The sequence below is a fragment of the Festucalex cinctus genome, chromosome 21, assembly GCF_051991245.1.
Source record: "Festucalex cinctus isolate MCC-2025b chromosome 21, RoL_Fcin_1.0, whole genome shotgun sequence".
Classification (NCBI taxonomy): domain Eukaryota; kingdom Metazoa; phylum Chordata; class Actinopteri; order Syngnathiformes; family Syngnathidae; genus Festucalex; species Festucalex cinctus.
The window spans coordinates 7,636,324-7,653,646 of NC_135431.1; the positions used below are offsets into that span (position 1 = coordinate 7,636,324).

The window sequence follows — 17,323 nt, forward strand, 5'->3', positions numbered from 1 at the left end:
GACATTTTTTAAATGCACGAATTAATGAACCACCCCTTACTTGGAAAGCCTGGGGTCAAGTTGTATTGTAATTTAAAAAATGTGCTGAATTCACAAGTTACTTCATTTTAAAGATGAGATAGCTCTTAATATGAAAAGAAAAACGCACTGAGCTGTCACCGTCTCACAAATGTGATTGTGCCATCTAGTGGCAGAAAAATGACCAACATAAATCAATATCACTTGTTTTTACAGTACAGGACATCTTTTTAACTCTATTTTATGAATTATTATGAAATTACTGTATCAATGACTAAAAGATGCAGCCATATTTCTATTAAACACTTTTCCACTTTTATGTGAATAAGTGTTTGTAAACATTTTATTGTACATTTAGAACAGATATAAAAGTTGCCATTACTCGTGAGTTAACTATTGAAGTCATGCGATTAATTCCGATTAAAAATTTTACTCGCCGACAGGCTGACACCCCTAGTCTCAATATTTAGTAGGGGTGTTAAAAAAAATCGATTCGGCGATATATCGCGATACTACATCGCGCGATTCTCGAATCGATTCAATTAAAAAAAAATCGATTTTATTTTTTTTATTTTTTTTTTTTTTATTTTTTTTTTTTTTTTTTTTTTTTTATGAGCTCAGAATTGTTCATTTGGTAGTTTTACCGATTCAACGTCTTATCATTGCCTTTTTTTTTTTTTTTTTTGTGTGTGTGAATCGATTTTTAAACTTCCATTTTTAATGGAAAAATATTCAACAAAACGTCTGACTTCGGGTTAGGATTCACACCTTGAGCATGGAAGAATGTTATATGAACGGAACATTAAGCCTTAATATTTTATTTTAATGCTGTTCAAACATGAAACAGATTACAACCTCTATAAGACTGAAATTTCAGATAAATAAATAATACATTTTCATATAAATCTTACACTCTACAAGCGTACTGATTAGTATTTTCTAAATTTGAATGAAAAAAAATCGCAACAATCGACTTATAAATTCGTATCGGGATTAATCGGTATCGAATCGAATCGTGACCTGTGAATCGTGATACGAATCGAATCGTCAGGTACTAGGCAATTCACACCCCTAATATTTAGCAAAATCTACAAATGCTAAATGTAACCAAATACAGTAGATACTTAATACTTAAATATGCTAGAATTAATAGAATTCAGTTTCATTTGAGCTGACAGCATACAAACATTTACCTGTTAATATGAGTCATGCTATAAATGAATCATGGAAGACATTAGTTTCCTGTTAATTCTGACGCATAACTGGTACATGACGTGGTTGCATTATTTTCCATTTTTGTGTTGCTTGCATGCAGGAAAGGTCACAATTGCTTTTGTTTGTTTAAGCAGGCAGCTACGAAAGCTGGCTCAGTAAAAGACACCTCCCTTTGGCTGGCAGAGACAAAGGTACGATTATCGCATGCAATGTTATTGTGTCAACCAACCCAGGGATTTTTCTAGCAAATTTAATTATACAATATAAGATAAAGAGTGCATCGTTGTTGGGGTGCCTCTCTAGCAGAGAAATGAATGAATGAAACATTTGTTTGCTCGTCTAACACAAACATCCTGAAATTAAACCTTTCTAGAACAATGACTTATTATTATTGGCAGTCATTGTTAGAATGCCAATGTCAGTCTTAGAGAGAGGCCTGAATGGCTTAAATGATATTTCATGAAAATTTATTTTTCTCTTCTAATTAACCAGGCCAAGATCCGCTGGCTGCGTGAGGAGGTGCACGAGCATGACACAAGAGAACAGCGCCTAAGGATGCAGCACAAGCACACCAGGGATGAGCTAAAAGCGCTCAGGCAGACTCGGGGATCTGACCGAGATGCTCTCTTGCAGCGCCTAGACGAACAAGAAAAGCTGCTACTCTCCATCAGCACTGAAAAAAAAGGTACACAATCACGTCACTGCTATTGATGTAGTGCAAGTGTCACTGATTCACTGTCATGGAGCATTTTAGTTGTATTGTATTTGTTTGTTAGTTAGCTAGTAGATGACTTCATTAATTCAGATTATGGTATTATATTATATACAAAGTGCAAATTTAAGAAATTTCATCCATTACTGATAAACATTAGCAGATTTAAAAATACAGTATTTAATCTAAAATAGCATCAGCGTAATAAAAATTGTCCCCTGTAATTTGACCCCTTTTAATAGCTTCTGCTTGACTCTGATCCTTTTAAATTGCGTCAGCGCCTCAGACTGTGTTCCCTTCGTGTCCGATCTTATCTGTTCGTTTCCTCAGCAGAAGTTCTCCTCAGCATATCACACACTTCATCTCTTCATACTCTTCCCTCACCTCTCATCCAGTAATGATGTGATGTCTAGATCGTCAAGACTAAAGATTCATTTCATCAGCGGGTCAGCTCGTTTTATAGTCTCAGATGCCCAGGGCTGACAGCATCAGTATGGCTGGAACCAATCAGCCTTTTATACAAAAGTTGCTTCCATCTCTTTGATAGGAAATGGAATTACTCATGTTATATACATAAAGTGGTTCTTTCTTAGCCTTGTTGGAGGTAATGAACCTTACCAGGTTCCATGACTAGAATTGGTCAACTTGGCATTGCAAATCATGCAGTTAGAATTAGGGGTGTCAGGTGATTAATTTTTTTTAATCATAATCACATGACTTCAATAGTTACCTCACAATTAATCACACATTTTATATCTTTTCTAAATGTGCAATAATTTTTTTTTATACTCTTGTTAACTTAAAAGTCGGGGAAAAAAAGTTTAACTAATAGAAATATGGCTGCATCTTTTCGTCATTGATAGTTATTTAATAATAACTCATAAAATTGAGTTAAAATTAAAATGGTGTACTGTAAAAAACAAGTGTGATATTGATTAGTGTTGAGGTCATTTTTCAGCCACTAGATGGAATAATTGCATTTTTAAGACGTTGGTGACAGCTCAGTGCCTTTTTCGTTTCATATTAAGAAATATCTCGTCTTTAACATGTAGTAACTTGTGAAATTCTGTACATTTTTAAAATTGTAAAAATATAACTTGACCCCAGTCTCCACAAATATATGTATAGTAGTATTAAATTTATTACTGTTCAATTTTAACGTGGACGTGTCTGCTGGGTTGCGACTGGAATTTCACCAATACTTTCCAAGTAAGGGACGGTCATTAATCATGCAAAAAAAAAAAAAAAAAAAGTGTTAAATGAACTTTAAATTAACTCAAATTTAACACACTGATTTTGACACCCCTAGTTAGGATGCTAACTCATCACTCAACTCAACTTCAAAACCAACATCACTGTTTTTTAAAGATGGAACCCAAGGGGAGCAGATAGAATGAAAATAGCAGTGGCCCCAGAATTTAACCCTGTGGAACGCCATACATGTGAATTAATTTTGCACATGTAGTCTGCTAGTCAGCAAGGTGACGTCCCAATTACCACAGCTGAACCCTAATAACCTTTGCTAGAGTACGGCTGTCGACTTGTCCATCAAATTGTAACGTGATCGATGTTTCTATTAAAGCCACTTAATTGCTCACCTCGGGTGACTGGCTGTTAATGGCACCAGTCAGCAGAACTATTCCCTGCATGTATTAATTATTTATCTCAATTTGGTTTGAATCTTCTCAACCATGGAACATTGTTTGACATGGGTTATCTCTAAGCTATTCATTTTTTTTCCCCTGAACTAAAATGTGAGCTAAATAAAGATCAGTTGTAGAGCTGCGTTATTCATGATCTAAAATTTGGTATTATCAAATATTTGTTTCCATGCTTGATGAGATCGAGGTGTAGTCTTCCCCAGGTTGCAACATATTTCACTTTGAATTTGAGGTGAGCAAATAAACATGTTGTACGGTTAACAACTACAAGCAAATGTTTGCGGAGCATTTCCATGGGCAAATGGTTGGAGAAAAGCAGCTGGAGACATCAAGTGTTTTCTGTTTATTTGTCAGGGGAGCACTTCTCGCATTAGGAGGCACTTAAGGCTCAGTGAAGATGCGTTTGAAACATTTCCAATTCTGCAAGCTTTTATTCAACTCTACAACTAACATCAAGCAACATAGCACAGCAAGTGTAATCACTGGAACAATTTTCAGATCATTTTCACAACATTGATTTAAAATATTTGAACATTTCTTCTCATTTTGATTCACGCTTTGTGTTGCTGGCAGTTAATTGACACAGCTTGCAAGGTTAATTTAGCAAATAATCATGCAAAGCAAAATGTGTAAATATTGTGGTAGTGTGAAATACAATCAGTTAGCAAATAAATACCTAATTAGGCAAACAATCCCTAATTGCGACTGAAAACAATTTGGTGCCGCAATTACCAGCAAGCAGAAACAAAACAAGACTTGTTTGGATAAAAACAAGATTTTTTTTTTTTTTTTTTTTTTTTTTTTAATTAAAGTGCTGTTTGTTATGCATTCTAGACTTTTTAACTAACATGCTGCATACATCATATTTACTGATTAAGCTTGCCACTTCCATGACATTAATTAAAAAAACGATGTAACACTAACAGACGTCCAAACTCTTCCGCTTTTTTGTTTAGAACTGCTGGAGGGCAATCGCAAGAAGGACGAAGAAATGAGAAGCCTTCAGGTTGGCATGCATTGTTATTTTCACTTTGCTTATATTTTCTGTGTATTCATGTGGACTGTGTTTTGAATCATACTTTTCAATGTCTAATAGTGTAAAAAGAAATTAATCTCTGGCCATATTAAGATGACTTTCTTGACATTAAACTGGGCTTATTTACCATTAGAACTGAACTATTTTCATTCCATACTGCTGATCATATACCTTATTGATTCATATTCAGATGACTTTATTGATCAACAAGAATTACGAAAACAACAATAGCCAATAGAGGGAGATAGAACGGTAAGGCAGGTTTCTTTGATGAAGGGGAAAAATGAATAAAAAAAACCCATAAATGGGTGGGGAAAAATAAGGGGGGAGGACAGTATGAACCTGGAAATATTTCTTAGTGATTTTTATTGATTATCTTAGCAAAAAATTACAAGTACTTAATAAATTGGCCAATGGTACTCGCGCCTGTAAGTTACCCATTTTAACTAACATCACCAGAACTACATTTTATTTGATTTTCATGTGCATGTGTATGTGTATTTTTTCTTGAACATTGCATTAAACACAACCATTCTTATCCACTGAAGTAAAACAGCAGGGACCGTTGGTTATTTGTGATGCGTTTGTTGCACACTTGAGTGCACAGCCCAGAGCGTGACACATCTTGTAGCCATGCCTGGACAAGTAGTTAATTGCAGCAGACATGAGGTCTTGCTGTTTGAAAGCCACCGGTGGCCTTGTCTCTATCCCACTGTGCCGCAACATCCACCATCACCTTCACTGGGGTGGTTGATCGACCCCCCAGCACCTTCATTGGCCTTTTGCGCACCACCACCAGACGCAGACATTCACTTGCCAAGAGCTGGATACCTGGGATCCATCTGTTACTACTCGACGGCACCTGGCAAAACTCGTGTGCAATTATTCAGCTGTCTCGTACCCAGCCGAGCCATTAATTATGAAGGATGAGAAGGGAGAGATGCGCAAAGCAAATTGGAAAGACAAGTGGGGGGGAAAAAAGTAAAGGAACCCTTGTTAGAAACTGCCAATGCATGTCAAACAGATGGGGGAGACGCAGGTGTGTGTTAGAATGGCAGTTAAGAATCATAGTATCACTTACATGCTTTGTTAGCAAGGGGACATTAGTCAGGAGCTTGATGAGCAGTCAGGGAAATTTGGAAATCCCTTACATTTCTATCCCTTGTTTCCCATTTATTGTCTACTCTTTTCTCCTGTCACCACACACATAATCCACTTTTACTGTTGGAGGAAATTACCTGGCCTTAATGTATCGCTACACAGCTGTGATTTCTGTCCCTTCATGTTGATTTGCCCGTGGCAGTTTTGTGATCTTCTGCCATCTTTTGTCTTTGCAGGATCGTGTTTTGGATCTAGAGATGGTAAGATCTTAGTGGATACAAGTAAGCTAAATATCAAAATAGTAGCTCAGCTGGTAAGATGCTGCTATTTCAAGAAAACAATATTTTTCCCTTTCAGAGTAGAAAAATCTACATGTTTGTTTTAGATTACTGTTCGCTTGCACAGCATTTTCCGACCGTGTAGGAGTATGGCAATTGCTTGGTAGCCTCTGGTTTTTTAATGTGGGGAGATTTTGAGTTTCAAAAGAAAAATACTTTGGAAAGAGGTAGAAAACGTCTTTTTAAGCGATGTATAAATGAGTAGTTCTGCTGTAAATATGTAGGTGTGACTAATATATAGAAAGAATGAAATCTAAAACATTTTTTGTGTGTGCTAAATAGGGCTATGGCTTCACTGACTAATATCAAAATCCCCGAAAATAATATCCAAGCATATAAATATATATGATATATAATAAAGTATACCCCCCAAGTTGTACATACACCCGTTGCTGATAACCAAACATTTAATATAGAATAAAAACAGGAAAAACTGCATATATTTATGTATTTTATTTTTTTCAAAGCTCTGCAATTTATAAAACTGTTTTTCCCAAAAAAATATCCAAGCATGAAATGGGTAATGAAACATTTTGTGTGCTGTTAGTAAGGGGAATAGTCTTAATCGTTGCAGACAAATTTTTTTTTTCCTTCCTCTCTCTCGCTGGCGGTGATAGTGGTGACAAAATGTAATTTAGCGATGAAAGAAGCGTGGTATAATAATGTCGATGGATTGACAGATTGATGGACTGGCGGATGTGAAATTTACTGACGGTCCTTTAATTATTTTTTTTTACATCACTGAACACCACCACTGCTGTTTTCTTAACCCAGGGGCAGCAGATACAATGAAACATCAGAGGCTCTAGAATTGAACCCTGTGGAACAGCATACGATCCGTTATGCATGTTACTTCATATTGCACAGATTCGTCCAACCACTTTGTTTTTGCTCAACGTAGAATGTAGAGATTATCATAATGAAGAAATCACACGATGTACCATCACAACAGTCGACTACTGAGCACACCAAATTGCGTGCAGTACCAATAGGCCGAGCAATACAATGTGATCACCTGCAGCCAATGATGACCAAGCGGGGTTTATCATCACTAATCATATGAGTCGTTTGTGACTTTTGACCTTGGTAAAATCCCTGAAACTAACTCACTAAACTCACTCTCTAGGGTCCGATCAAACCCAGGTTAAGAACAACTATCTTAAATCTAAGAGGTCATCTAATCATCTGTAAGTTTTAGCCCTGAACTGACTGAGAATGAACTGAACATTTATGCTTGTTTTTTTTAAAAGAAGCTGTCCAGCACTCGGGAGTTACGCAGCTGGCTTGCCTCCTCCAGTCTCCCGTTAGTTAGCCAGCGACTGCGAACCACCATCAAGTTAAATCATTTCTGCAACAGTAGCACGCATCGACCCACTTTTTCCTCTCTGGTCGGGTGTCGTCCAGTGTGTAGCAATCAGCGTGGCACAATGTAACAACTGCATCTCTTCAGCCAAATGCCTCCATCCGACTCGGGTCAGGAGGCTATTAAAAGACGCAGTGGCAAGAGAAATCCAATGTGCCGCTGTTTAAGAGGTCCCTTCATCAAAAAAAAAACGCGCCGACAGCAAGCTGACAAACGTCTACAATTAGCTTTTCTATTGGCCCACGGAATAACATTATGCCTGTTGGCGCTCAAGCTTGCTGTTTTCTTAACCATTTACAACAGCTGAATACAAAAGGTTCCATTTGAATAGTGCCAGCATCATTAGAATCTGCATAGATTCAACCGCGAGCCCAAAGTCACTGCAGTGAGCGAGCGTGTGGCTGCAGGAGATAATAATGTACAGGGAAAAGAGCCCATTCTGGTTTGCCATGAAAGGAACAATAATGGCGGGCAACCGTGTGCCATTGTCACTGGACAGCTTCTTCCATCATCTGCACAAATCCAAAGACGCCGTCACATGATCCAGAGCTGTTATTATCCACAGAGATCTGACGCAGGCGTGCAGCCGTCGCATGTAATCATCGCTTCAGATGAGCCTTGGACTGGAAACGATGCCTCATTTCACTTTCCCTCTGTTTGTCTTTATTCTAAGCAAGTCAGTAAACAATATTTAAGGAAATTTGAGGCACAATTAGGGGAGGGAAGCTCGTTATATAGTCACTTTGATTCTAATCATGTCTCCTACTTGTTTTCTTTTTTGTGCTCACACGGTTTAAATTTATATTGTTTATTGTTAGATGAATGGCTGTTTATTTTTCTTTTGTTATTAGAACTCAAGAGCAGCAATGGACTACATGAAGTTAATTCCAGAGAAGCGGTATATGACGGACAATTTCAAAGACTTAGAGGTACAGTAGGTTAAGCTAGATTTGCTTTGTGCATACTTATTGCGAGACGATGCTTAATATCATATTCGGCTATTAATGGCTTCCACCTAATGCCATCAGGAGTCCCAACGGCAGAAGGAAGTGGTCGAGCAGTGCTACAGCAAACACAAAGAAATCGTCTGGGACCTGCAGCACCAGCTTGATGAGTCAAAACGCAAAATTCATGAGTGCAGGGTACCGCACACACACTTGAATGTATGTGTCTTACCAGAGACTGCTCACAGCAAGAAACGTTTTAAGCAATACGTCACTGATAATCGAAATGCTGACTCTCACAGGTCAATGTTGGTACTGCACCAGACTTTTTGTTTTAGCGAAGGAGGCTACATTAAAAATCACTGTGCTAAAAAGTGTGAATCCCACTTTAGCAGCAGTCATCTGACCAAAACAAGTTGACTTTGAAAGTCACTTTTGAGTTTAGCTTGGCCCTGGAGTGCCATTGTGCCATTTAAAGCTTGCATTAATAGTTATAATTCCACATGCTATCTCGAGGTTTGTATGTGGCACAGTTGTACGCTTAACATAACGTGAATGTTATCAGGCACTTTAATCGGCTTTCAAGATTCAAGATTGCCAGGAGAGCCGTGAACAAATGATTGTTGGCTTTTGAGTGTTGATGACATTTAAAAACCGCCTCTGCTATTCTGACGGATCGTATCCCAAATGGGAGTCTTTTGATGCTTTTGCATTGGTACGATATGTCAGGCATATTTTTGTTTGTTTAGGGGAAGCCCAAGAATGGAAATCAGATAACTTTGATGATGATAATGAACAAGATGGTGTTTCCTTTTCAAGTCTCATCTCTTATGAGGTCGTCGTATCTTCCAGGAGGAGAAGTTAGATGCCACTTCCAGGAGTAGGAGGCTAGCTGTACTGGCTTCCTCCATTAAGAGCCCCAACGCATTCTTCGGCAGCTCTGGGAGATCTGATTCGCTATGTGAGTATTATTTTGATTATTAACAAACAAAAATGTGTATTAATTAAATATAAATTGACTTTAGAAACTGAAGGAAATGTATTATAACATTCAAGTTCATAGAGCATATCAAAGGCGTAACAATATAGATTTATTCACTAGCCAAGGCCAAAGATCAAATCAACACTTGTGCAGTACAGCCTCCCCTCCTCTTTAACTCACTTGCTCCCAAAAACCTATAAATAAATTCTATTTTGAATGTTTTAAGTGTCACAAAGTTTTAATGTTTTTATCTGGTATGCTCGAGCATACAGAAGGCTTTGATGCAGCCTCTCTACTGCAGAGAACAGCTGAAGCAATGGTAGTTATGACACAAATGGCCAGCAGGTGGCAGCAGAGTATAAGAGATCAACCAGGGCCATGTTAAAAGGAGCAGTTCTAAGCAGATTTGTGAATAATGATGAAACTTAGCTATATCCAACCGTCCATATTCTAATGCTAATTGCTGCAAAATAGAAACGGATAGAAATATTTTTTTTTCCCCAGAGACTCTATTCTTTCTTTTGATAGGTTCCATGTTTTTATAGCTATAGAACACAATATTCTGCGGGCTTTGCAAAATCAGTCAAAATCCAGGAAAACAGCTGGGAGCGAAGTAAGTAGATTCAGTGAAAATGGCTGGCAGGGAATGAATTAAACTCCTGAATCATGTTAATAAAATAATGACTGGATCAATTGATCATCAAAATAAGCGATAATGAGAATTCTCTAAAGCTCTAAAATTGAAAAATGTGCAGCTATTCTTGTGACCAGTATTGGAATCTGCAGCCCATAAGTTTACATGCACCTAGGGTATGCACACTTATGAGCACAATTGTTAGTAGTAGTGCCAAAAAAAAAGAAATAAAACCTGACAATTACTGTTCCTGTGCTCAGCTTGTGTTTTTCCTCTTTTATTAAATGGGGTTGAACATTTTCAAGGGTGAAGTGCTCAGATCTCATAGTGAAAGTGTTTGAATCCATTTCTTTAAACAATATTGTTGGGCTCATAAGTACAAGCTTAGGAACACTACTATGTCTTTGTTTTTTATTTCTAAATTATCAAAAAGAAAAAGAAAAATCACGTCATTAATGGGGTGTCGCGTGTAGAATTTTTGCTACACGTAAATCCCATTTGGGATGAGGCTTGATTTATATATATATATTTTTTTAAATTTAATATCTAAATGCATCTCACTACAAGTTAGAGATATTCAGCTGTCAGATGAAATTTCAGGATGAACATAAAATGTCCTCTAACCTTTAGAAGTGAACTTGGTTTGATCTTCTGTAAACCTTTCAAGACACTTATTCAATTTTTCAGTAGTTTTTGCACAACTGTCAGAGTCACAGTCAACACCTTGTTGAGAACAAGTATACAGGAAGCACAAATACATGTAACCTCACACTTCCAGTAAAAATGTTTCTGACACATGCTTGATGTAGAAATGTTTTTTTCCCAAAATAAACAAGTACAACTGGGATGTGTAAATACTTTATTGTAGAGTGAACACTAGCGACGTAGCTTGAGTTTGTATGTAAGTGAGAATGGGCTGTCAATCTACCACAAACCTCATACTGCAGTAGTGAAATTTCAATCAGAGTCAGTATTTGAACGGGAACACTTTCAGGCCAGAAATCTATAGAGAAAACAGTAAATTGGGCGTTTCTTATTCTTACGTAAAGCGAGGACCCCATTTCCGAATGACTAACCAGCATTTTTGCTGTTTTCTCCCAGCTCCACACAAACGCCTGGCCATGTTCGACTTGGACGACTCCGCAACCAACATGGGCAACTTTCTCACAGATCCTTGACAGCTCAACTACAAGTAAACTTTTGTTTTCTTGGGGTATCTTTCTGCACACACTGAACCGGTGCTCCACCGCAACTTGACTGCACCTGGAAGTCTCAGCTCGAATCCTCCTGACTACCTCAAACACACGACCACCGACGGTGCCATCCCCCAAATATGTGCTTTGAGCCTGGAACAGAGAGGGAATGCTGATTCAGTTTACACATCTGAATGTAAATTTATATACTAAGTTATTTGTGCCATCGAGTATATATATATGCCAATGTGTTTGTGCTTCAGTTTAACACAGCAAACACGACTGAAGAGCTCACCAGTGCCTTTTGCATTTCTTGCAACAATGTGTCATCATGATAGTATTTTGTTGGTCTCATATTTGTAAAAGAACCACTGAAGTCTATTTTTAAGGAACTGTGAGGAAGTATACGCACTTCAAATAAATCCTGGCGGTGCCTAATGCTTCTTTTTTTTAAGGAACCCCTGGTGCTGATTCATTCCAGTGTTTGTTTGCTTTGCAGCAAGAGACTGCAGCTTTTCCCACCCAGAGATATTTATTAATGCTTTCTTAAAATCTTTCATTGACTAAATCAAACAAGAGAGAACTACCTTCTTGTGGATGCTGCTGTGTAAACATTCCTCTATAGAATCTCTTTGCAGCTGCTTGTTCTTTTAGACTGTAGGATTTTCCTGTCCATTGTCAAAGGTGAGTTAACTCAGCCAATATATCTCTGTCACTACTGAACCAGTATTTGAGCTTATGGGTGTTGAAGCAAGCGTACATGTAATCTGTTTTCAGTATTGACATTTTAGGTATTGTCAGGATCCTTTCTCGTACTTTGTAGGCTTTTACAGTCGGCCTTCATCAAGAAGCTATCTACCATTCTTTCTCTTACACTGCCTGCTGCGACATTACCTGTAAGTATACTAGCTCAATTTTAGCATCTTGCACTAAGCAAAGCTTCAACTTGACCCATTTCAGTTTAAAGGAATGAAATAAATAAATAGGCAACTTGTGGTTTGAATCCCGTAACTATAATGCAATAGTGCAATCCAGATATCTGTGTATTGAGGTATACGGATGGAGTGCCCAACTATTAACATATTTCTTTATTCAAACAAATGAAAATATGAACATCAGAATGTATGGCATATGAACACCCCTTTTCATATGCCATGTTTTTGTGATGAGACCAAGAAACCATATCAAACCTTTTTTGTTCCTTTAATGTAGCCAATCACATTTAAAGTCATGCTAAATGGGAGCGAGCACATGCCTGCCACTATCTATTCTGAAGTGCCTCTGAGTAATAAGTTCAGGTGTTCTGGTTGGCTTTCAATGACATTTGTTTGGCTTTCTCGACTCAGGGTTTTGTGCTGACTGGCACTTTTAACTGTTCATAATTCTTTGCTTTATTGGATATGCAGTTCTGAGATCTCCCAGTAGCATGTTTTCAAAAGTTAAAGAAAACAATTGTTTTCTACACAAAATAAATATATTCTGAGGGGAAAACTGGCATATTGTGAAGGAATTATTATTTTTTGGCCAGCTTTGCCGCGGTGCCTGCTGCAGCTGCGCCGCATCCGGGTCGTGCAGCTGGCGGGACGGCGGCGCTTCCCGCGAGCCTGATCTGCTTCCTGCTGCACCAGGAAGCTTCTGTGGACTCGTGAAGCCTCGCCCAGCTTCTCCAGTCGGGGATTGGTTCGAGATATGGCGTGTCTGGAGCAAAGGAAGGTGGAGTCGCGTCATCGTTCGCCAGATGACTGGCAGATTGGCATAAGCTGTCACGCGCCGGCAGCCGCTTAAGGTTAATTTAGGATGGAAAACGTCATTGGCATTCTTTTCCTACTGAATGTTTTTATAAATGATATTAATAGCGTTTCAAATAAACTTTCTAAAGCCTTTTTCTTTGTGTGTGTTTTTTTGTTCACTAAAAATACAACCACGTACACGTAAGGCTACTTATTTTCTGTTTTGTGAATGACCATGAACTGTAAACTTTCTATTTCAAAAGAGCAAACAAAAAAAATAACCATATCAAGCATGACGTTCCTTTAATTTATTTGTTTTTTTTTTGTTTTTTTTAAACCAACATACATAAACGAGACTAAGAATCTTATCCGAAAGAATCTTAAAACGGTCGTGTGAGGGCAGATATTTTGTGCTCAAGGGCCACATTTAGGTTACGTAGCCAACGCATAATAAACACATGCTCATTCTCCAATGTATTATATCAATCATTTTACTTCATTCGTGAACTAAACTATGTGTTGGATGAAAAATGCGCAGAAAATCGGCCATTTTGGATCGCCAACTACGGCAACTGCAGAGGTCCAAACGTGTTCACACACGCAAAATTAAACAGACACTGCGAATGGTACAGGACATTCGCATGTTTTTTTTTGTTTTTTTTTCTATACATCTTTTAATAAAATCCGTTTTGTGCCCAAGCATGATTTTGTACGAAGGGAGACATTTTGATATATACTATGTTGGAGCCATATTACTTTGTGTTTTCCTTCTTTTCATGTGATTTATTGGAATGAAATTGTTTTTGGCCACATCACCGAACACGGGCTATAACAATGCAGACTCACTACAATGTAATGAGGTCAAAAGTGAAATGTTCTTCTTATGGGATTAAAAGTTGCTTTAAAATGCACAAATAAGCGTTTTTTTGTTTTTGTTTTTTAACCCCCATGTATCATGTTTTTACAAACGCGCACTATCGCGTACGCATACAAAGGTATTTGTTCTAGTGTAGTTGCCATAGTTGGCGATCCAAGATGGCCGACCTTCTGCGCATGCCGGTCACCGATCGTGCAGGGGTCACCGTTCGCGTCTTGACAATGTTTACTGTCGTCTCCAGGCATAACTATAGCCAACTTTATCATCTGTTTATATGATTTTGTATTATCCTATTCTCTTTTCTTCCAATTATACTATTGATTCTATTTTGTTTAGCTTTTAAATGTTTTAACTTCCCTGGCGTGTTCTATGTTCTAATTGCTTATATTGTATACAATGATTGTATTAAATTTTCCCCCATATTAAGTATATTAATTGAGTAAATAAAGATAAAACAAACACACAAACAAACTCGTAGGTCGGTATGGGACACAACATCCGGGTATCCAAAGCAAACGTTTTCGATAATGATACATCCACAACCTAAATTCCACAACCGCAAACCACATGTAAATTGTTGGGATCGATCTATTAATGAAATAAAACAAAGCAATAATAATAATAACAGGAAAGTAACCAAGCGGCTAGGCGAGCCAGGGTAGTATCCCCCCCCATTGATTCTGAAAGAATCACGGATTGGAGCAATCCATTTTCAACACTTTAGCTTGGTCAATAATTCATAAAAATGAGACCCACGTGTGGACTGTCCAAAGTATAGAACTGTTGGGGAATGTGAAATTTGGCAACAAACATCACAACAGAATCAATAAACAAGTCTCAAGTACAAAGACATCAGCGCAACAGCAGAAAAGACTCAGTTCACCAATAATAAACCAACCTCCTCGAGTGGTATAGTCCATGGTCACGTGACACCGGAAGCGCGCCAAAAAGCGCTATTTAAACCGGAATGAGGAACCGCTTCTGTTTGGCCCAGCGGCATATGTTCGACGACACCGCAGGAGGCAGGTGAGCGTTTGCTGTGCACGTGCGTCACGCCGAACTTCCAGAGAGTCCAGGCGGCCGATAAACCGTTTATCATTTAAGTGTACAATTGAAAATGGAATTTTGTGTTCGACTGCGGCGCCGCTTCGAAGTTAATTGTCGACGGGGCACAACCGCCCGCTGACCGAATTACATTTAATACGAATTTTTATTTCAGAGAGAGTGTGAGAGTCACGCTTATTTTTGAGACTTAATGTGCGCAACTTGTGAATAAATGTGGATGTCCGGACTCCGTTTTACGAACGTTTCGGCTTTCGGGCGTCGAGATAATTGAAGACAGGTGTGTGCCCAATGTGAGTGGCGTCACAGGTGTCACGCAGTGGTCACGTGGCTCACAGCAAGGTGGCGACAGACTCGACCGCGTCTTTCTCAGTTAAGCAAACACACTTGTTTGATTTGAATGTTTGGTTGGCAAAATTTTTCACAGTGGGTTTGTGTTTGGTGCAGGTGATGCTACCACCAGAGGAACAGCGTTCAGGGAAAGGTTTGTGGCGTATAGGTATTTTTTTTCTCCCTTATGTCATTTTTTTTGTCATTTTGGAGGGCCTGTTGTCTGGGCCAAAAAATAAATAATTCTCTGGCATTCTGATACAGTGGTTCTCAACCTTTTTTCATCGGCGACGTGAAGTATGTTCAGCCCCTTAATCAGTGCAAAACTTTGGGGATGTTTGGACAGCTATCAGCGCGCGAGCTGTTAACTTTGGACCTCCATTCGAAGTTGCATCTCGAAAGCCATATGGGCACAGATATTATAAAACAGAGATTGCAAATACAATTTTGCCCACATAAAATAGGAGCGCGGCGATATACCAATACCGTGATAAATTGTCATACTTTGTTTCCCGATAGATTATTGACACGTCTACACAAGTATCGCATAATTTGTAGCTAAATACCCAGTCACTGTAATGGCTCCATTGGGCAAGGCTTGTTGAGCTATTACTTGGTGGGCCACCAGGGGGAGCGCTTCATAAGTGTGGTGGGGAAATGGATGCAAGCCCTGAGGTGAAGAAGACTCAGCTTAGTTTTTTATGTTTATTTTTATCTTTTGAACTTTATATTTTTATATATTGATATATTATGTATTCATATTATATTTGTTTATTTATTTTATGATGAGTTTTATCGTAGATTATCGGGGATTTATGACCTGAGCAATGTATCGATAATTGCGCTATTGTCATATCGTGAGATAATCGTTATCGTGAACCTCGTATATCGTATTGTGACGTAGCCACAGGTTTCCACCCCTATAAAATAGCAACAGTACAGATTTAAAAAAAAAAATTCACTTAATTTTAAACTAAAACAGAAACTTTTATAGTCAGCCACGCCCAAAAGTTTTAACACCAGACAAGACAATCGGATCATTCTGTTTTCACATGGTGCCTAAAAAAAAGTTTAAAATTCAGAAACTTAAATTTTATGTCTTAAATGTCTTTAAAAAAAAAAAAAAAAAATAGCCACTCATATCCGCTGCGTCCATTTTGAGAACTGTCCGCAGGGGAAAAAGTGTGATTGCGCAGCCCCCCGCCCCCCACCCGAAAAGGCTTCAAGGGACACTTGACTCACTGAGCCACCTTCAGCAGTAAAAAGTTGATATTTTGCTTGCAACTGATGTGGTAACTTGATTTTTCATGAACAATGGAACACATTCAAAAACACTTTTTTTTTTTCCTCACTTGCTGTTGACTGCAAATGACCATCACTCATGCTGAGGAAGTGGGCAACAGCCAATCACGGCTCAGCTGTTTTCTGGGTTTGGTCTGAGCCGTGGTTGGTCCTTACCTGCGTTGTCGGCACCGGTGATGTCATCAGTCGGCAGAAAGTGTGTGTGTGTGGGGGGGGGTGACAGTAGGTAACAGCCAATCACGACTCAGCTTTTTTCTGGGTTTGGTCTGAGCCATGATTAGTCGTTACCTGCTTCCCCCCAGCACAGGTGATATCTTCAGCCGGCAGAAAGTGGGGGGGGGATAATTTTTAAAGGCATTAATTGTTAATGGGGGGAGGGAATGAAGTGACTACATTCATCACAGGCAAAATATTTTCTTGTCATTGTTGAAAATGTTGAAAGTGAGTCAAGCATCCCTTTAAACCTGTATTGGATGTTAGAGCAGCCCGTGTACACTCCGGCAGTGAAACGTCTGTAATAAAGTGAGGCAGAATTACTATTAGGGGGTGTCCGCTACCACGTACCGCACCTTTCAACTTTTTGATTCCACCCAATCTACGATAAAGGCAATCAGAATTGGCAGCGGCAAATTTTGCCAACAAAAAACAAATAATTCCGTCAACACATTTTCTACTGGACTAAAAACCCTCATTAATAAGCAATAACTGGCACTAAATTAGGGGTGGGAACCTGTGGCCACCTCACCATATGGCATATAAAAGGCTTGCGATCACGATCATCTCACGATATGACGATACCGCCATTATCGATATATTGCTCGGGTA

The 17,323-nt window shown here is 38.6% G+C and overlaps 1 protein-coding gene across 6 annotated transcripts in view; it reads left to right on the forward strand.

Moving 5' to 3' along the window:
* cep128 (centrosomal protein 128) overlaps nt 1–11,635 on the forward strand; it is a 26,950-nt gene extending 15,315 nt beyond the window's left edge. For 2 of the 6 annotated variants that reach the window (XM_077510158.1, XM_077510159.1), the window contains exons 17-24: nt 1,368–1,424; nt 1,726–1,918; nt 4,563–4,612; nt 5,980–6,003; nt 8,296–8,373; nt 8,473–8,607; nt 9,241–9,349; nt 11,106–11,635. In XM_077510158.1, the coding sequence (XP_077366284.1) occupies nt 1,368–1,424; nt 1,726–1,918; nt 4,563–4,612; nt 5,980–6,003; nt 8,296–8,373; nt 8,473–8,607; nt 9,241–9,349; nt 11,106–11,182 (723 nt within the window). In that variant the 3' untranslated portion in view covers nt 11,183–11,635. Of the gene's footprint in view, nt 1–1,367; nt 1,425–1,725; nt 1,919–4,560; nt 4,613–5,979; nt 6,004–8,295; nt 8,374–8,472; nt 8,608–9,240; nt 9,350–11,105 lie in introns of those variants that run through there. The other 4 variants (XM_077510160.1, XM_077510162.1, XR_013281137.1 and 1 more) reach the window with 3 other exon arrangements.
* The last annotated feature ends 5,688 nt before the right edge of the window (nt 11,636–17,323 follow it).